This window comes from Ochotona princeps, chromosome 20 (genome assembly GCF_030435755.1).
Source record: "Ochotona princeps isolate mOchPri1 chromosome 20, mOchPri1.hap1, whole genome shotgun sequence".
In the NCBI taxonomy this organism is placed as follows: Eukaryota; Metazoa; Chordata; class Mammalia; order Lagomorpha; family Ochotonidae; genus Ochotona; species Ochotona princeps.
In genome coordinates this window covers 36,823,195-36,844,450 of record NC_080851.1, presented here as the reverse complement: position 1 = coordinate 36,844,450, position 21,256 = coordinate 36,823,195, and the positions used below count along the sequence as shown (strand labels likewise).

Here is a 21,256-nt window from a genome sequence, read left to right as displayed (position 1 = left end):
GGTGCTAGATCCGAAGCAGAACAGCCAGGGCTCACACTGGTGCTGCTTTGGGACGCCAGAACTGCAGACTGCAGCATAGCTCGTTATGCCACAGCACATCTCTCAGTTCCTCCCAGTGTTTAAATCCAGGTTTTTTTTTTTAAAGATTTGTTTATTTTTTACTGGAAAGGCAGATATACAGAGAGGAGGAGAGACAGAGAGAATGATCTTCTGTCTGATGGTTTACTCCCCAAGCAGCTGCAATGGCTGGAGCTGAGCCGACCTGAAGCCAGGAGTCTCTTCGGGGTCTTTTTTAATTGTTCCACCTCTCCTCATCCTCTCACTCCCTCTTCATCCTTTTGTCTCCTTTCCTCACCTCTTTCTTGTAATGTGAAGTACTCTTTATCATACACCTAGCTCCCAGCTTCCTTACCAGTCCAGTCCTCTCTGTCTCCTTTTATGAGAATGCAACTTCCCTACAATTAAGCTGTTGTTCTTCTTCTTGCTTTTATTCCCAGTGCCAAGAGCAGTGACTCACATGTTTTTGAAAAAAATAAAAGAAAGAAAAATTTACTACATGAATGAAAATAATCAAAATCACAGGGTGGCCAAAACATCTGAGTTGAAAACATTTCATGACGTGGAAAGCAACCGCAGTCAGAACCAAGAGGGGGTGGGCTGTCAGAGGTGTTTGAGGAATGGGGTGAATCGGGGCATAAGAGAGCTTTTTCAAAAGTCTGTCTGCCTCTCTTTACGTTGCAAATAAATCAAAATATGCTGAATTGAATGCAAGTTTAAAAAATGTTTCATTTTCAAAAAAGAAAAAAACCGAGGTGCCTTTAAATAAGAAAACGCAGAAGAAGGCAAAAGTAATAAAATGAATGAGTCATAAATGTATAGAGACTTGATTGAGGGTGTCCCAAAATAATTTAATGATAAAGAGTTCTATGCAAAAATGTCCATAAGACATTGTATCGACACTGATTTAAGTCAAAAGTTCGTAACTGCTCTGTGATATTTCAAAGCTATACATACTTAGGCTAAGAATAAACATTCGATGGCTAAATCAGTGGAAGGCATGCAATGAGGTGACACAGAACGCAAAGAGAGAAAAGTTATCAGCTGACAGAGCCCAAAGAAGCCAAGAAAGTGAAAGAACGAGCAGACACCGTGATCCCTGAGTTAGAGGGAAGCCATCCTGCAGAGGACACAGAGTTTCAGGGGCAGGGTACTCACTGTGCACGGGGTCTGCATCCAGGGCTCCCCATCGATCTGCATTGGCAGGGACTTGCTGGTCCTGGGGGGAATAGTTCATGCTGAGCAAATCACTGAGACACCTGAAGATACTTCCGTGACAAGGTAACAAGGACACAGAAGGCCAGTATAGAAAGAGCTGGGCTGTAAAGGGATCTCTTCTGAAGGAGTATTGCAGCAGGTGCCTCTGTGACAAGAATGGTCACAATATCTTGGTCAATGAGGTGACACAAGCTACAGTTCAGGATGCAAGAGGAAAAAAAATGCCAGGGCTTCTGTTTAAGGACTCAGTCAGCCCCCTCTTCTCATGGCATGGCCACCCATGAGAGGGTGTCACATTTTCAGGTTCAACATTTTCATGTAAGCAATGCCCGTTCCACCTGTGCCCCAACCTCAGGCTGTACATCATGGCGTAAGTGGATCTTTTTTTTTTTTGGAGAAGGGGATCAAGTTCTTGAAGAGCTATTTAAATCATAAATCCAACCAACATATATAATCCTATTGTACCAGAATTCATTTTTAGAGAACCAACATTGCACTGGAATCTGTGTGCGCAGTGTCAGTTAACAACGCCTAGCAGCCTTTGGGTGATTTGCTCAAGAAGTCCTTCAGTGGCTCAGTCAAGCAAAACAAGTGGGAACTAGTTCAAGTTTGTGTGTTGGGGTCAGTCCATCACTCTAACCGTGCTGGTCAACAGAGACCTTCAGATTCCAGTGACCCTAGTCACCGAAAGTTATCAGCACTCTGTAAACCCTGTCCATTCCCCTTATAGTGAACTCTGTAACGACTCATCGTTCCTTGAACAATCTGAAGCCCCTCCCAGATGGACGTCCCTCTCAGAGCCTGGGAGAACTACCTGATGACCACGGAGGAGCACTGCGCCAGCCGCCGGCCCGCACTTTTCAGTCCCGTGTAGATCTGCCCCATCTCCATGGCGCCTTCCAAGCCCACCACCTCCAGCAGCTGGTCACTGAGATCTGGAAAAAAACGGAGGGCCTGTCAGCACCAGGCAGGACACATGGGCCCGTGCCATACTGCCACGTGCCACGCGGGTCCTCAGAGATTAAGAGCCACTTGCTACAGCACCCTTGCCTTCCCTTGGGAACAGAAAGCAAGCATAAGATGGCCTAGTGCTGCTCCTCTCAGTTCAACTAATCCTTGGGATCAGTTCAACTGATCCCGAAACAAAAGGCAAGAACAAACTCGGAGCTAAAGAATACCAAAACCCGCACCAACAGCTTCTACCATCCACACATTTGCTGTCACTCCACCCGCACGTGCAGCGCAGTAAGCATCCCACATCAGACGCTGGGCAGCAGATGCGGTCTTCAACGCTAGAAATAAAGCAAGTATGAGGAGATGCTGTCAAACGGGTTTTTCTGAAATTCCACCAACAGGGGAGCTTAGAGATCACAGGGTTGAAGTCTGTCCCTGCAGCCATTGGAGTCCATCTCTGAACCACTGAGTGACCTGTCCCCACACTTGGGGAACTGTTTAAAAGAAACAATATTATTTTTTGCTACTGCAGCTGTATCCAGACACTACTTGGCATAGGCTTCACAGCCCAGTATATTTGCCACCATTACTGGAATTCTTAATACCTGGCACCGGAAACAGGCTAATGAAGTGCCACTTGGTGGATGCTTACCAAGCGCCTGTCATTGATGTAATCTCTCTTCCTTTATCTCATTTTCTTTCTTTCTTAAGATTTATTATTCTTTTCTTTTTAGGATTTATTAATTTTTATGGGAAAGGCAGATATACAGAGAGAAGGAGAGACAGAGAGGAAGATCTTCCATCCTATGATTCACTCCCCAAGTGGCCGCAAGGGCTGGAGCTGAGCCAATCTGAAGCCAGGATCCAGGAGCTCTTCCAGGTCTCCCAAGCAGGTGCAGGGTCCCAAGGCTTTGGGGCCGTCCTCGACTGCTTTCCCAGACCACACGCAGGGAGGTGGATGGGAAGTGGGGCCGCCGGGACATGAACTGGTGCTCATATGGAATGGCAGCGTGTCCAAGGCAAGGGCTTTAGCCACTAGGCTATCGCACCTGGCCCCCTTTATCTCATTTTTTATCCTCTGCAATCAATTTAAAACAAACATATGATTATACTATTTACAGGTAAAGGAGTTGAGAATCCGCAGAGTTTACTACTCTACTCATAGCCACGTATCTATGAAGTGTCAAAATTGGAACTGAGTGTCTTTGTTGAATAACTATTGGGCTATATTTGATTTCTATATGAAAAGTCATATAAAGAAGAGGGCCTTCAAAAATCACAGATTTCACTCCCACGGGGAGAGAGGTTGGGCTGTTAGAATTTTAGGGTCTCCTTACAATCCAGATTTCCTGCTTTTGTTTTCTTTTTTTTTTCCCCAGCCATAAAGTAGAGGCTGGACTCACCGCAGTGCAGTCACAGGAATCCCCACCCTATTAGAGAGAGAGAAATCTACTCATCTGGTAAACTCAGAATGTTGGGCACTGGGCTTTGAGGTAGCAATCCAGGCATACACATTGCTTCCTATTTGACATTCCTATACACTCCTCTGTATTTTCCCAGTGCAAATAAATAATTTCATGTTATTTTTGTTGCAGAAGAAGCTGGAGTGGGTGACGTATCATGAAAGGTTCTACAGACTTCAGGAAGTAATCATGGCTGGGGCTGGACTCAGGGAACAGCTAGCCGGTGGGTCTGTGGAATCTGCTCGGAGCTGAACGCCCTCCCATCTCAGTTTTCAGCGTGGAGTTCCAACTTGCGGGTGACTCATTTGCGTAGGCCAACTGTGTTGCCACAGCTGCTTGAAACCTCAAAGTTCATCAGGGCTCATCATCATTGGCCAAATGAACAAAGGCATTTGAAACAGGATGTGTGACCAATCCACCATGTTTTCCAGCGAGGGAAGAAAAAAAAGTAATATAAAAATTTGTAACTTCAGACTGTTGCTGCGGCATGAGATTGTGCCATGAAAAAAATAAATCTTCGAGGCAACAAATTCCAACGTTAACAAGTCATAATGACTTAGAACATCCACCTTGCTGTTAGAACCCCCATTTAGACTTATTTCTCATGAAACTTATCCTATTTTTCTCGTTTAAAGTTAAGGCTGCCAAGAACAGATGGACAAGGAATAGAAACATATTCTTTCAGCTGTAGCCGGCACTAACGTGTGCTTGGCTTTGTAGCCTGGGTGTTAACAGAAGTGCTTCTTAGAGATATGTCAACCAGAAACTGACACTGTGACGGGCACCAAAGCCCCGCACGTGGGCCTGCTGATCGCCTGAAACCACCAGCAGACTGGAGCCTGTATGCAGGGTGTTGGCTCTCGCACTGCCTGAATCCTGAATAGCTGACTCTCACGCTAATTTTGGTAATGACTTGAAGCTAGCTGGTGAGAACTACACCATAAGAAATAGAACGCTCTTCGCGGAGTTAATCTGTGAGCCCTAACTTTTCCATGAATCATAGGGATTTGTCTACGCCCACACCATATTGCTACCGTCTACCACCCTCCTCCTGTTTGATCTTTTTCCTCTTCTAATTTCCCTTTGTTTTTCTTACTGCAAGAATTACCCCCCCCCCAAATTAATTCTGCTGTTAATACTCAGGAATAAAGATATTTCTCATGGATTTAGATGATCTGACTAGTCCAGGATTCATGTTCAACATTCCAAAACCACCTGAGAATAGTGGATTGTTTGTTAATTCTGGGAAAGGTAAATACTATATTCTCTCCAACTCCGCATTTTGGGGGGAGAAGTACAGCAACCCTGAATTCTCATGCCGGGCACTGTTCAGTTTCTGTATACCATCAATGCCCCCTATGTGATATCTTTGAGGCCAGAGTGCAGACTGATTTCAGAACAAGAGTCTGACTCGACTCATTTGAAGACTATTTTTATATATGGTATCCTTCGAAAATATCAAAGCCTTCCTCAATCCCTATTCTTCCAGGAGAAACCAACTTAAAGTGCAGCTCTCCTTGGACTGTCTTAACCAACCAGAAGAGTCCACTTCATTGAGCTGCAACCTGGCTATTAACTTCATATTTAAGGAGCAGGACCAGCAAACCATAGCCCACAGGCCCAATGAGGCCCCACTACCTTGTTGGTTTGGCTTGCGAGTTGAGAATGATCTCTGCGTCCCAGGATCAACTTCTTTTCGTGTTCCTCCATGGATGAGGGGATGCGATGTGTGCCTTTCTGTGCCCTTTTGTTGCAGCACAAACCGCCGCCCCCCCCAGGCTCACTCGGGATGTGTACAACACCAGGGCTCCTTCTTGTTTGTGACTAAGATTGCACTGTGTATCTATATGCTGTCACTTTTTTTTTAATCCATTCACTTGGCCCTTAGGCGACCCCCTATCTTGGCTATCCTGAACAGTGCAGCAACACCCATAGGGGTGCAGACTTCTCTCTGACAGATGGCTCAATTTCATTTTCTTCTGAGCGCTTGTTTGGAGGTTCTAGCAGGGGAATGCAGCTACTCGTATACCCTTGACCAAAGACCGGTCCTCCTCCAGCGGGGATGGTCGTCCTCTTCGACTGAGTGTGCAGCTTTGGGAGAGATGCACATGGAGTGGTGAGGGAGGAAGGAGACACCCGCCTAGCCAGCCACATCAGCCGAATCAACCCTGGCGATCAATGGGGTGACAGATGTTGTAGCCAGATTGCCCTCACATCCAATTTCATTTCCTTTTGATACACACCCAATAGAGGCACTGATGCACCAAATGGTGCAATGTTTCGACTTGTTGGAGGAACCCACAGCCTGTTTCCGTTCAAGGCTGCTGTAACCTACATTCTCAGCAACAGTAGACCACAGTTCCCTTTCCAGGGGTTGGGAAGGATAGCAGAGGACAGGGAAACAGGAAATGTTAGGTCATCATCCAACTTCACAGAGTGGTAGAGTAAACTCTAGAATTTTACAGCATGATGGGTGACTATTTAATAAAAAATAATGCTACAATCCCAGTGTGTACTGTCTAATGATAGGTTGTGCTGATAGAGGTGGCCATGTGGAGAGATTTGGCATGTTCCAAATGCAAAGAAATGATAAATGAGATGAAGATTATGCTATTAGATTGATCTGGTTATCACATATTATATGCATGCCTTGAAATGTCATATCCTATCTTATAAATATGCACAAATATTTTATGTGGTTAAAAAGTGGGAAAATGTTACCAACTGATACTGTGGTATGATACCTCGTAGTAACATGGAATTCAGATTTGATTGCCCACAAGTGAATTTCTGCAGAGCCCCAGCCATATACTCACGTAGCCGTGCTTTGACTGAATTTGCACACCGTGAGGGCAGAGTGTAGTCTTTGGGACAGAGACTGATGCTGTACCAAATCTGAAGTGCTGAACCTCTAGACCAACCTCTGCTTATGACAAAGCTGAATGCATTCTGGTAGGGTTTTCCCTTTCACATTTTTGCTATAAATGCTAAAAGGCATTGCTGTGGTCTGCAAGAGGTAATTTCTGATGAGGGATGCCACGGTGTGTGCATATCTGTGGATAAAGAAATATGCCCCCACTGTGGAGCCTCACCACGCCTGGGGATACAGACAAGACAACAAGGCTTGCTTAACTCATGGGTTACCTATTGCCAAACGCCAAAGTCTCCAAATAATATTATAAAAGTGTTAGAAAATTATCACATTCAATTGTATCCTCAGCCATTGCTTTCTGACTGTGAGTAAAGGAAGTAGACTTTAGATAAGCAGGTAGACTTTGCACCCATGATTGGAGATAAAGATGGAGTTAGCTGGACTTTCCAACTAACCTGTCAATCACTGAGAGATCGTGACACCTCCTATTGGGATGTGTGTGCATCTTCCAAGAGACACTGCTTTTATTCAAATTAATATCATGAAGACTTGGACTTCTAAAGAGGGAAAAAAGCAGGTTTCTGAAAGAGTTCACACGTCTTTCCAGATATCTGTACCGGAGTAACAGAAGCAAGAGAATATCTTTCCAATGTTGTATTTTCACAGTTAAAACAGGAAGTCTGTAAAAGGTTCTTCCGATTCAAGAAAACCTTATGAAAAAGTAAAAATTGGATCACATTAGGGCAGAATTCTTAACATGACTTCTGAGAATCTGAGTGAACAAAATAAAATTTTATTTTCACTTATAGGCAATTACAAGTTAGTGTTTCTTTCAAGTAAAAGTTTAGACAGGAAACCATGATGGTGTATACCTGGGACCCTGACCTTGATATATGTCAAAGAGATTCTCATATAACATGGTAATCGTTGCAAGATTCCTTTTCTTAAAAATAGAGTGACCAATTTTAGAGTTCCACAATCCTACAAACATCTTCAACAGCCTCCTCAAAATAGTACTTTAATTCTTCTTTCATTGTAAATTTTTTCTATTTGAAGTAATGTTTCAAAGTGCTATTTATACTCATTATTATTTTAAACTTTTTATAATTATTGGTCTTCTCCTGGAATGTTTACCATTCGTCTTCAAATGAGGAAGTACATATATTACAAAATCAACAAGTTACGATGTTTCAGTAGATCTGGTTTCCTTTTCAGGCTGCACATTTTCTTTCATGAACTTTAAAACACTATTCTGAGGAGAGTCAGTAGTTTTGGCATAGAGAAATACGAAACACAAATGGTAAGAACTTTAAGTGTAGAGTTACTCTTTGGCTTTCCAAATCTTTTCTCCAACATGGTTGCTGCTGTTGAGTTGGTTTGACTCACAGTTACTCAAACATGTAATCTGAAGCCTGGGAGCAAGGAAAGATTTGAGAACATTGGAGCAGTATGGGTAATAAGCAGCTAGTATTTATTTGTCGTTTAGTCTCCTCATTATTGAAAGCTATACCCTGACAGTATGTCTCATTGTGTAGTAACTTCAGACTGCCACATGTGAGAGAACAGAGGATGGTCGTACTCACAGACTGAGTGCAGACTGTGGCATTTCACAGCATGGAGTGTGCACTGGGGAGCTGGGGGTTGCTGGAGTAGAGTAGGACCAACCCCAGAGTGTGCTGTGTCTAATGCCAGGCTCCACTGATGTGAGAGGCCATGTAGAGCAATCCCCACTGACTCAGCAGATACATTGGGTAATCATCATGAATGGCTGGCTAGTTTGCTACTTGGTAAGCCCTTATTCTTGTACCTTCTTCGTGTATGCAGACTGTACACCCTCCAGGGTGCTTCCTTTATCTAGCAGTGGCCTTCAAAACATAATTCTGCTTCTCCAGGCACTAGGAAAATCAGTTACTGTCTTGGAACATGGCATGAATCGTGCAGCTCGCTTTATTTTTCTTTCAGTGAAATGTGAAAAACACTTGTGAGAAACAACGCAAGTTTTAACCATAATGATCCCCAACTCACTCATCAACTTAAACATGAACATTAAAACAAGGATGAGCCATGTGGTGAGGAAGAATGGGTAGCGTCAACGTTTTGCCTTGTATAACAGGGCTGGGTTTGGGGAGCAGCTAACTCCTGGTTTCAGGGAAATGCGCTCCTATCAAGAGGCAAACCTAGCTTGGGACTGCTGCTGGTGAGAGGTAAATGCCGCCCTTCTAGCAGGTTCTCTTGAGAAGAGGCAGCACAGGCAAGTAGAATGAAATCCCAGCAACCTTCACATGCCACTTGTTGGGATCAGTCAAATAGAAAGTGATGTTAGGAGGGCTGGGGTCTGCCAGAGGTCCCACCAACCAGGAGAGTTAAAGCTGTGCATACAGTGGTATCAGCAGTTTCTGCCTGGAGCAGTGGGGATGTGTGTAAGAGTTCCGTGGTTTCCCCAGGAATGAGGCCCCTCAGCTCATGGGCAGACAACCAAGATGCAGGACACTAAACAACTTCCATTGTTACTGTTGCACCTGTTAAAGGTGAGCCGTCCTCAGCTTGTGGGTACGTCCAGGAAAGCATTACTATTATTATTATTTAAAGATTTATTTCTTTTTATTGCAAAGTCAGATATACAGAGAGGAGGAGAGACAGAGAAGATCTTCCATCCGATGATTCACTCTCCAAGTAAGCGCAACGGATGGTGCTATGCCTGTCCGAAGCCAGGAGCCAGGAACTTCTTCCAGGTCTCCCACATGGGTGCAGAGTCCCAAGGCTTTCCGCCATCTTTGGCTGCTTTCCCAGGCCAGAAGCAGGGAGCTGGATGGGAAGTGGAGCTGCCGGGATTAGAACCGGTGCCCACATGGGATCCCAACATGTTCAAGGCGAGGACTTCAGCCGCTAGGCCACCGTGCTGGGCTCAGAAGACTGCTTGATTTGCTTTTTTGGTTTTTTAAAAATTTTATAAATGGTCATGGAGATTGTACCTAACAGGCTGCCTGTTAATGAGTTGGTCTGGCTTAGAATGTGTCTGAATACATGTATTTGGTATGTATTCTTCTTTCGCTTCTTTCTTTCAGGAGCCTATGTCTATAAAACCAAAATGAAACAACAACAACAAAAACAAGCGAAAACAAAACGAGATAACCGAGATGACTAAACTGAACTATCGCTGACAGAGGTCGTCTTATTTGGATGGAATTGGATAAGCGATTCAACCCACAGTTACTATGAGAAATAACACATCCTTTGTCACATCAGTCGCAAAGTTAGCAGAGCAGCTGATTCTACACAGCGAATCATTTTGAGAGAACTCACAGCCTGGTAGCGTATGGGAACTGTTTTAATATTCAGTCACCCCCCCACACGTGAATCACGTAGTGACACATCTGAGGAGAGCTGGGATTTCTAAGAACTCAAGAAGAGGCCTTTGTATGTAAGACACATGCAAGGATTCAGATAAGAATAGAAGTGTGTGAGACCAATGGTTCCTTTATGTTTGAAAAAGCATGTACCTTTCGTCTGGACGGAAGTGGTACTGCGCTGGTATTAGCGCAGCTTTGAAAGACATGGTGGCATTCATGCCTAACAGCAGCGTGGAAATAAGCAGAGGAACACTTCAAGTTCCTTCACTCTGGCAGTACTTGAGAACACAGGAAAAGCTCCAGGATGAACTCAGATCTCCAACTGACAAATTTGGCTCTCAAGAGTTGCTTTGTGGAGTGGGAGAGGCAAAAAAAAAAAATCTCCTTTATATACAAACATGTGTATGGCTCTCTTTCTTTTCCTGCCCCTCCTTAGAGCAATCTTTCTCTGTTTTACATTGTCCAACGTACTACTGCATTGACATTTTCTGTAGAAAGAGAAACTCTCCCTACTTGGTCATGTTCTTTTAAAAGTTATTTGTTTAAAAGAGCTTCACTGTATTGATCTGGTAGCCCTTCATGCAACCGAACAAAAGCAGTTCTGTGAAAGAAGCCTAAACTTGGACAAACCATAAAAAAAAAAAAGCAAAGTTCCTCTCTGTTTTTATCAAATTTGATTGCTGCAGCTGTTCCCAGTTTCTCTATTTTAAAAATAGCCTTATTCAGTGGCTTGTTGGCTAAAGGCCAGCAAGCCGTTAGAACATGCTGTACGGAAAACCTCTATTCAGTTACAGATACAGAAATATATTTAAGATCAGTGGGGGTCATCGCTGCAAACACTTGTAAGGAAAAATAGAATTTTAATGTGTTGGCACCATGTGCCTCCTTTCCCCAGGTCACTCCAAGCTCCTGTACGGCACCTTCCTATGATCTTGTTTCGCTTTTGGTGAAAATTCGGGGCGAGGCTCAGACCCACTGGAAGAGTATTGTTAGAAAGGTCTGTTTCTCAAACAGCAATTGCAGAGTTGAGACTCAGATGGCCAAGAACACCTGCTTGTGGGTGCTGCTGGGCAGACTCCCAGCCATCTCCCGGTGGGCTCAGCAAACGCCACCGATAGGATGCGCACTTCTGCTCTTGCACCGATCACTCTGTGAAGGTCACCGAGTGTGAAAGACACAAACTGCCCGGCGAAAACAGATCCCGGGACTCATTTCGGATTGAAATGTTGATATTTCTTTGCACAGAAAATGAGCGAGGACTGGGTTAAAGGAGTGAATTATTCAGTAGGGCCTTCAGAGCTGACCTTCTCAACTATTCAGTTCTCTCCCCCTTTCCCCTCAATAATGGATTGGAACTAGAACTTGGGTCTAAGTAGATTCATGGAGAATTGTTAATTGGAGTTGCAAATAAAACGAGTCTGTTGTGCATGGACTCTTAATAAAAGAGGAGGGACTTCTGAATCAAGGGAATTAAGGGTAGAATTTGGGCATGGGAGGCAGCTATTTAATGGAGTGGTTAAAATGCCCACTAACATGCCCGCAGGCCATACTGGAGTGGCTGGCTGTGATGTGGGGTTCCAGGTTGTTATTCCAGCTTCTGCCTAACTCAGGCCCTGGGAATCCAGCAGTGATGGTTTCCTGCGACCCATTCACGCAACAGACTTGGATGGAGTCCTCAGCTCTTGGCTTTGAGCATGGCTTAGCACCAGCTGTTGCAGGCATGTGGAATCAAAATCATGTGATGGGCATTCTCTCTCTTTTAAATAAAGAATTACTTGAATCATCTAACAGAGAAAGCAGAAAGTTCTAGAGAGAGAGAGAAGGGGAGCTTTTCTAAGAGAAATGTGACACTGGTTTTCAAGATGAGAAGCATAAGAGATGTCACCTTTACTGACAGCCTGCATGGTTCTGTGGGGTCGGGCAGGAGACACGGATCTCCTGGGTCAGAGACCCAAGGCCCTAACACTATAGCATCAGTAACAGTCAGGGGCTCTGAAGCCCCATTTGCATGGGTGACACAGAGTTCACCCATATAGGATGTGCTATGTAAGAGGAAACTCTGACATGTCAGACCATTGAGTTTCTGGAATAACAGGCAACAAGAATACCCAATCTGTCCTCAACTGCCAAGCTGGTTGAAAGAATGAAACAATCCTTGGCAACTTTCTGTCACACGTGAACTGCCACTGAGAAGGTGTCAAAGCAGGGAAACTACCAAAATACACCAGGCAGGCCGTAAGTGCACAGGCACGTTAAGATGAGCTAAGGCTCTGCAAGAAACAGAGGCCCAAATGAATTAGGCATTAATGGTTTGCTTCTTGCATCTAGGGTAAGTCTGGAAATTCATGAGGATGCATGGGAGAATGGAATTAAGATTCATTACACATTTTCCACGAGCATTTGGGTGGTGTAGATTAAAAAGAGTAGAACAACATGAAATGGTGTGCCTCAAAGAAGCACATGGACCAAGTAAACATGGAGTGTGAATAGGCTGGAGACATTGGGAGCAGGTGAAGTTGGAGGAGCAGAGAACAGCTGGGTCAGCACATCACGGGCTGCATGAGACCCAGCTTGGTTCCCTGTGGTGCTAAAACCTGAACCAAAAACTCAGACTGTCTTCCATCCATGAAGACATGCTGCCCAGGACGTGTAGGCCTAAGATATGGCAGAGCCAACAAGTTCAGTGAGGTTGATCTAGAACAAAGCTGTACTGAACTGGGGCTGCTCGAAGCCCATGTAATAAAAATTTCATTAGACTATTAAATTAATGCAATTGCTTTACCATGTGATTGCTTTATGATTTCTGAAGTAAAAGTGTTAGGGATGACAAAGTGTACAATTTCTTAGCGCTCAGGATAACGATGTTACATTGTTAATGGGCATTTTTTATTTACCATTTGCCTAGTATAATGTCAGAAATCACAATCTCTGAAGTGTCAAAATAAAACAATTACAGGAAAAGATTAAAATCGCATGTTCCTGGGCAAGGGACTAAGTAAAATGATCAGGGCATACCAAGGGCTCTTCTTGCTCTAATTAGAGAGAGAGAGAGAGAGAGAGAGAGAGAGAAGAGAAGAGAAGAGAAGAGAAGAGAAGAGAAGAGAAGAGAAGAGAAGAGAAGAGAAGAGAAGAGAAGAGAAGAGAAGAGAAGAGGTCTTCCACCTCACGGTAGGTTGAAGGTTAGAACTGTGTGCCTGTAGCTCCTGGGACCAACTCAGCACTGTATCATTGGGCCCTTATGGTTACCCAAGTGCTGGAGCCTTTCAGCTATTCCTGAGCCAGTCGGGGATGTTTCAGAATCAAATAGTATTTGCACTTGCTGTCTTTCACATCACATGCAAATGTAACAATCAGAATGAAATGGTCTAGCTCCGTTTGCTCTGTTGAGTTGAGCTTTGTTCATTGGCTGCTGAGTGACTGCTGAACTACACAAGATGAGGTTTCCACCGCTTCCAGATCCCCTGTCCTTAGGGTGGTCTGGTGCTCTTGTTCTCCTTCAGTGGGACCTTAATTTGTACTCCTTGAAGAGCGTGCATCTACCTATCATCTTGACCTCAGACCCAATACTCCACTATGCAGTTTCTCAGACCATGTTCAAGTTCCTGTTTTCTATTTTCCAGAGTGGCCTGCTGGCCGTTGCCAAACAGTATGGAAAGCTTTCTGTCTTTGCTGGTCTAAGTTTTGTCAGTTTCTTAAGACTCAGTTTAACAACTCTCCTGTTAATGTTCTCTCATATTGCCACTGCTCTGGTGACTGTTTCTGAGAACACACTATTTTTGGGACTCCTTTCACATTCAATGTACCTGCTGCCTGCCACACAATCAGAAAGCCAAAGATTTTGGGAGTAGGGATCACGAACTCAAAATGACACATATCACCTAGTAATCCGGTGAGGTCATTGCCTAGCATCTGCAAGGAAGCTCCTGTGGCTGACCAGTATGGTTAGGAATATTTTAGGGCAACTCTCATTTTGGCTCTACCCTTTCCACCAAAGTACACCCTATCTATGAATGGCTACTGTGACTCTGGTTTTTTCCTGTCCTTTCTGGATTTAGAAATTTTTACAAAGAACTTTATTTTACTGCTTTATTCCTGAACTTATTTTTTTTATTACTTTATACAGTCTGGTTCAAAATACTACATTTATTTCATCTAACAAAGTTACTTTGAGCACCAATAGATGGTTGCTAGATCAACCACCCAACCCAAGCAGATTTGTCTTTTCATGAGAATTGGCATGTTAAAAGGAAAAAGCAATATAGAATCACATTTTTTTTCTTGCTAAAAACAGAGGGTGTTTCCCTATGGTGAGGATGGTGCAGCGGGGAGGGCAGAGGAAGGATTGCAGATGTTTAGAGAAACCTGGAAGGGTCTTGGGTAGTGATGGGATGGATATCAATCATGAAGGGCCTCACAGAGCTTGCCTGAGAGATCGGATCTTCCCTCCAGCTGCCTGGAGCAGTTAAGATTTCTAAGCTGCACAGAGAAGTGATCTGACTAAGATTACAAACTACTTATAGAGTTGGGAGAAGACCATGTCTTAGTTCAGACAGTCTGCTAAAGCTAGACTGTCATAACCTGTGTGCCACTAGAAGAAGGGAAATGTCCTTCTCACAGTTCGGGAGGCTGAGAAATCCAGTAGCATGGCATCCCTGATGTCTGGTGAGGGCCTATTTGCACAGTGGCTGTCTTTTCTCTGTCACCACATAGGGTGGAAACCCTGGGGAGATGGAGTAAGCAGCGTAAGTCCAGCCTAGACCGTGTCCCCAGGACTGAGCACCGTACAGGAGGCAGAGAAGTCTATGAGACGAGTTGATTAGGAGGACTCCACGGGTGAAAGCAGGGAAAGCTGGGAGAGCGAGTGGGGAGTGGACAGCACAGCCCTGTGGAGGAGCCAACGTTGAGGATACTGTGCAACAGTCACTCGGGGCTTCCTGCAGACAGGATCTGAGAGCAAATGTAAGTGTGTCAACAGGAGGTTGCAGGGTGGGCCTTCATTCCAGCTGGTAAGATGTCATTTGGGACCAACTTTGTCCCAGATCAGAGTGCCTGGTGAGCTGCCTTGACCCAGTTCCGAATTTCAGCTTTCTGCCTGTGTGCATCCAGAGAGGTGGACGACAATGGCTTAAGAACACGGACCAGTGCCTCCTATGAGGGAGACACAGATGGAGTGTGCGGCTCCTGGCTTGAGCAGCCATACGAGGGGTGAACCAGCAGACAGGAGCCATTTCTGTCTGTCTCCTTCTCTGCCTGTTTATCTGTGTCTCTGCCTTTCAAATAAACGATTACAATATTCTAAAATATTTGGGGTTATATAATCTTTGGGGCTAATAACTGTATTTTGTGATGCCTTGCTGTTTGTTGTTGCATTTTTAGATTTCCTAAATGCACCACCTGGCACAGAATGGATAATCAATAAGCATATATTAAATTAGTAATAGTGTACTGAATTAAGAACACTTGGAGCTTTCCTGATAATCTTCCAGAAATGTCTCCAAAAAAGACACATTCACCTTTAGATCTGGTTTACCACGAATATTAGCAGTCAAGAAACAGCTCATGATTTTAGAGACAATTTTTGAAAATGACAAATATATGCCTTTCGGTTAAAGCTAAATGTTGATTGCTCATTTTTAATATAGTAAGTGTTTCTTGTATTTACCTAGCTGCGTTCAGTTTCCCATGCTTTTTCACAATTTAGTATGTGCTCTTCGTACTAATATTATAGTCAATGCTAGCTGGGTGTTTTTTTTTTTTTCTTTTACTTGTAACCAGAATCATTCCTTAGAGATACAATGTTGTTGGGGTAAATAAATCCAAAAAGATAAATTGGCCTCCACAGTTCCATTGCATGCATCTAGAATTCTTCTCAGGAAATTGCAATTCCTGTCTGTGACTCAAAGATACTAATGGATTTCTAGCTATAATTAGTTAATACTATTTTGTGAAGGCGCTTTTCAAAATAAAGAGCTTTGGTATTTAGGCATTGTTTTGTGACAATGTGTTTATTACTAATTTTTCTTGATCTAGTCATGATTTAAGAATATTGCTAATTCATAATTTTTTTTTTACCAATTGCTCTGAATACTGAAATCCCTTTTTCCCAAACATTACCTTTTAAATAACATTTTAAAAATCTTCTAAATAGCCCAAATAAATTAGGAGCAATGTAGTAAAAGGTAGTTTAACTGCCTCTGAAGTATTCTGGATTGTCAAATATTTTTCTAAATGCTTAAAATTGGACAGCATGTCAGAATTTTGAAGACTCTTTGAGTCATAAACAGCCCGGAACCTATTTGTCATCATTAAGAGGCTTATCACATTACCACACTGCTTGGTGTTAGAAATATTTTGTGAATTTTGAGTTCCATTAGATGATGATTTATTTCTTCCAGATCAGTCACCATGCAAGAAGCTCTAACTTATCACACATGTCTTTCAGCATATGTTGCAAGTTTACTTTAATGCTGAGGAGGCACATTATGATCAAAGCCGAATTCTGCCCAATTTAAACTGTTCTAAGCTATTTTCATACATTCACTCATGTAATACTGTAAGATTTACATTAAAATGAGTGCTTGTCTACAATTAAGCGATTCAGTCAACATTAAAAAAAAGGTGCAAATGTGTGCAACGTGAAAAAAAAATCAACAGATGTGCGAATAATCTCTGCTTGAGGAGGGGGGCTGGGATTGAAAAGAACAGTAGTCAAAAAGGGAATCTATTTATTTGTTCTATCCTCTCCAGGTTTTCCACACCTCGGTTAGAGGGAACACACACACACACACTCTTTCAAGCTTCTCCCTTCCGGTCATAGCTGGACCAGCAAGTAATAAACTAGGCTAAGGAACCAAGCCGAGTCATGCCAGCAGTCCACCTGAAGGATGGATATGGCAGTATTCCTCTGTTCTGAGAATGAATAAATCCCACGGTGGCCGACGACTCACTTATGTTTGGAGATATATACAAATCAGAACAGTTGGCCTTCTGTTACTGAAATAGAAACTCATTGGTAGTTGGGGCACATCATCATCAACAAACAAACAAACAGAAAGTTTCCAATCTGACAGGTTAATGAATTCGCCAGGCAGCGTAGTTGTGCACGGTGCGACATCACACTCAGAGAGCAGAGCCTCCTAACTATGGCAGAGCATCCCGCATGACTGCACCCCGGGCGCTGGTAGCAGCACAGGTTGCAGGAGATGGGCAGAGACTGGCTCCCACCAGCACCTGAGTCCAGCAAGTCCCGTGGAGCGTGCTTCCACCGCCGCGGCAGGAGTGTCCAGTCCTCACTTCCTTTAGCAGGTGGGAGGTTAAAGCAAACACACAGTCTTCAAGGTTTAGATCATGAGGAGCTGCTGTTAGAGGCAGTGGAGTGCTGTGCTGATTCTCGCCTCCAGCGAGTCCTGGCTGTTTCTCCTTGCTTTAACTCAGTTTCCCGGCATCACACATTCAAGCAAACATGAGTCTGGGCGTGGCATTCACAAGCCACGAGAATGAGATGATGTAACTGCTTTTAAAAATATTGCCTTTAATGATTTTTTTCAACATAATCGACACTGTGGAAATGACTGATTGATCATTACTGAATTATATACTTTTTATTCTATGGAATCAATGTATTTAAAAAGAAGAGGTCTTTTGTTTGTCAAAATCTTTGATTTTATTTCTAAAAAGATCATTTATTTATTTGAGAGTTGTAGTGACAGAGATTTTTCCATTTGCTGGGTCACCTCCCAAATACTTGAAGCTGCCAGGTCTGGTCTAGGCTGAAACTGGGAGGCAGGAATGCCACCTGGGTCTCCCGCCTGGGCAGCCGAGGCCTGAGCACTTGAACCACCTTTCACTGCCTACCCACTTACATCAGCAGAAAGCTGGATCAGCAACAGAGCACTTGGGACTCCAACTGACACCCCTACCTGAGGTGGCAGCAGTGCAACGGCCGTTAAGCCATCACACCAATCCTGCTCACAGCTTCACCGCGCTCTGCTGCTGCTGTAGACAGCAAGTTCAGCGTGTGGCCACCTGCATACTGAGGGATTCACGCACGTCCACATGTTCCACTTGGCTCTCACGCACAGCTTCAGCCCTTCTGAGCTGCTGCTCCATTCCCGTTCCTTGGCTAGCCTGGTGAGCTCAGACTTCTGCATCTACATAGATCGCTTCTAGTGGAAAATGATCAGACTCAGGTGTCTAGTTGAGTCACGCCCTGAGAACAGTCAGAACGCACACACACACACACACACACACACACACACATTAAATGGGAAATCCAAACTGCTGAGAACACACAGGGTGCGTGCTTGGCTGAGGGGTTAGCAGGGCCTAATTTGACTCCTAGTGATTCCTGCCTGTGAGCCCATGAGGAGTCAGAGGTTCACTACTCGATGCTTTCAGGTAGAAGGAAGTTCAGAACATTTCTGAAACCTTACAAAATGCCTAAGACCCATGATTGGCTTGCTAGCAAAACACTTCTTTTCCACAAATGCACAAAGAAAAGGACGTGAAAATTAGTGTCACAGGCACGAGAGGAAATGTATACTCATCTAGATTAATTCACAAAGAATAAGAAATGCCTCACCACGGAGTATTTCTGTTCTTTGTTTAGGGCTGTTTTATATTCTAGCAATTTTTTGATAGGGAATGCTTTTTTATTGAAAACCTTTCCCCCAGCCTTATTAGAATAAAAAATATTTTTTTATCTATTTGAAGGGCAGAGGTTGAGAGAGAGGACACACACACACACACAATCGCAGCCAGGACTTGAACCAGTAAAGACATGGGATACTGGTGTCACAAATTACGGTTTAACCCACTATGCCACAGTGCCAGCTCATGGAAAGAGTTATCAGCACTTGAATCAGCCTTCATTGTGTGTGTGTGTGTGTGTGTGTATTCACAACGTTAGGTGTTTTGAGCACATGACATTTTACAATTCTGTTACTAATTTAATTCTGCCTCCACTGTTTCCAGTATTTTCTCCAATTGGTAAATTCCATCTTTGTTATTTTAAAGGCCAATTTCCTCTCTAAAGATTGCATCATAGCCAGGGAAATTTGAAAACAGACACTCCCTGTCGTCTTGCTGCACTGTTGCGATTCATGTCACAAAGGTATGTGTTCTGAGTGGGCACTTGGTCTAGTGCTGAAGAGTCACGTGTCCCACACTGCAGTGCTGGGACTGGTTTCCTGGCTGCTGTTCCTGAAGCCAGCTTCCTGGTAAGGAGATGCCTGGAGACCACAGTGGTGGCTCAAGTCACTGGATTCCTCTGCCCATGCGAGAGAACTGGGTTGAGTCTCTGGCTCCCACTGTTAACCCATGCTTGATCAGGATACTGTGAGCATTTGGAAGTGGATGTCAGGACCAGAGCACTCTCCTCTCTCCCCACCCCCAATCTATTTATGCTCCCACCTCTTAAAGAAAACAGGATGCCCGTATTCGGAAGCTGTGTAGACATAGGCCTGAGGAGGCTTGACAATGATTTGTCCTGGATCCAGTCCCGATGCATCCCGTTTCTTCCCACCCAGGACATTCTTCCTCCTCACTCTCCTCCTCAGGATGGCTCCTGGGAGCCAGCTGCAGTTCCATGTTATCCAGGCGCCACTCACAGGAACCATCTCCTCTGCCTGACACATCAGAATCTGCTTCCTCACCTCCTTGAACAATCTCACATCATCTCTTCTGGGACCAGAATGCATGCATCGTTGGTCATGATGTGTCTGGATATTGCAATCATTTGGCTTATACCACATGTTTCAGTTGATGTCAAAAAGGTTCAAGCCACCCACATGGGAGGTCTCTAGTCTGCTTCTCAGATGAGAAGCCTTCACGTTGGACAAGCCATGTGAAATGAACTCAGACTCATGTGACAAAAGGACTTGGGGCTTTCACTGGAATAACCGATGCAGCAGGCAACATAACCAGCTGTGTGAGGTCAAAGAATTCACAGCCACTCTCTCTCCCTCCAAAACTCAATTTCCATGGGCAACGTAGAAATAATGCCACATACCTTGATTATCTCATTGAATTACTGCAAATATCAAATCAAATAATACCTGTCAAAAATGGCCAAATTCCAAGATACAAGTAAACTACATACTACCTAAATTCACTGAATACTGCAGTCACTCTTTGTGGAAGGTGAATGAGCAGAATCTCTGGAAAATTCTGTCAAAGACCAGGAAATATTCAATGAATAGAAAGAGAGAGATTACAGAATAGAAATGTTATTATAAAGATGTATGAGAAAGAGACAGTTTACATTTTTGAGAAAAACTTCTAGCTAACCTTTTTTCTTAGGATAACGGGAACAGAAGTTACGTGTTGTGTTTTCTTTCTGTCTAGAGATTTTTAAACAACTGACCGATGGTGCAGGAATAGAATTCTTTCTCCATTAGTGGGAGATTCATTAGCCTTGGGGGTCTACCCATGAGGGACCCAGGAACACCTGACCCATCATGTGTGATTTCTCAATGGCTTCCAGCACAGTGGAATCCACGAGTAGGAGTTCTAAGCCCTGCAAGTCAGGTGCACCAGTGAACAAATCTACCTTGGGGATGAACTGCTTTGAAGAAACCATTGAAACCAGGTTGGGATGGAGACATGCCTTTCTTCTATATGGAAGATTTGTCCCTGGGCAGCACCTGTGTGCAATGCATCTCACACATATGCAGAAGCAACCCCAGCCAGGTTCCTTGTGAAGTCCAGGGATGCACTCTGTCAGAGAGTCTGAGCTGTGTGCCTTTAAACCGCATTATCTGACCTTGCAGGAGACTCTGGGGCCACAAACCATAAATACAGATCCTCTTCTTTTCACCCACAAATGGGCAGTGCAAATGTAGAGGAAAAAAAGGAAAAAAAGATATGGATTTTGACACAGTATTTTCAAAATAAGCCGCTGTCATGTAAATTATCGTGTGCTATTGGAACAAAGACTCGAATTGTTGCTATCATCTGTCCCTTCATCTGTAAGCTACAATCAATCCCTCCATCCAGCCATGTTTGGTGCAGGAAGGGAGGTCACTAGCTGCTGTTACTGTTAGTAAAAATGAAAAACTTTAGTAGAATTTGAAAAAGTCCAGGATGGGACAGGAAGAGGGGTGGTGTTATTCAGAATTCCTGAACTGCTGGAAGAGGCGCTGTAACAGAAGCCTCTGAGAGACCACAGACTCGTCTGTGGCAGTGAGGTATTTCCCATTTCATATTCACGGGTGGAAAAGGAAGCAGCGAGGATTGACACAAGTGCAAGTTCCCCTCCAACAGCTCTCATTCCTTTGACTGGATATGCAAGGAATTGTCAAATAACTGGCTTCCCTACTTGTAAACCTCTCCTTGCCTCCTTT

At 43.9% G+C, this 21,256-nt stretch overlaps 1 protein-coding gene across 1 annotated transcript in view; it reads right to left on the bottom strand.

Moving 5' to 3' along the window:
- DGKB (diacylglycerol kinase beta) overlaps nt 1-21,256 on the bottom strand; it is a 633,251-nt gene that overhangs the window by 29,054 nt on the left and 582,941 nt on the right. Inside the window, exons 23-24 of the mRNA XM_036493711.2 lie at nt 2,090-2,210; nt 1,216-1,276 (exon numbers count right to left, since the gene is read on the bottom strand). Of these exons, the coding sequence (XP_036349604.2) occupies nt 1,216-1,276; nt 2,090-2,210 (182 nt within the window). The remainder of the gene's footprint in view (nt 1-1,215; nt 1,277-2,089; nt 2,211-21,256) is intronic.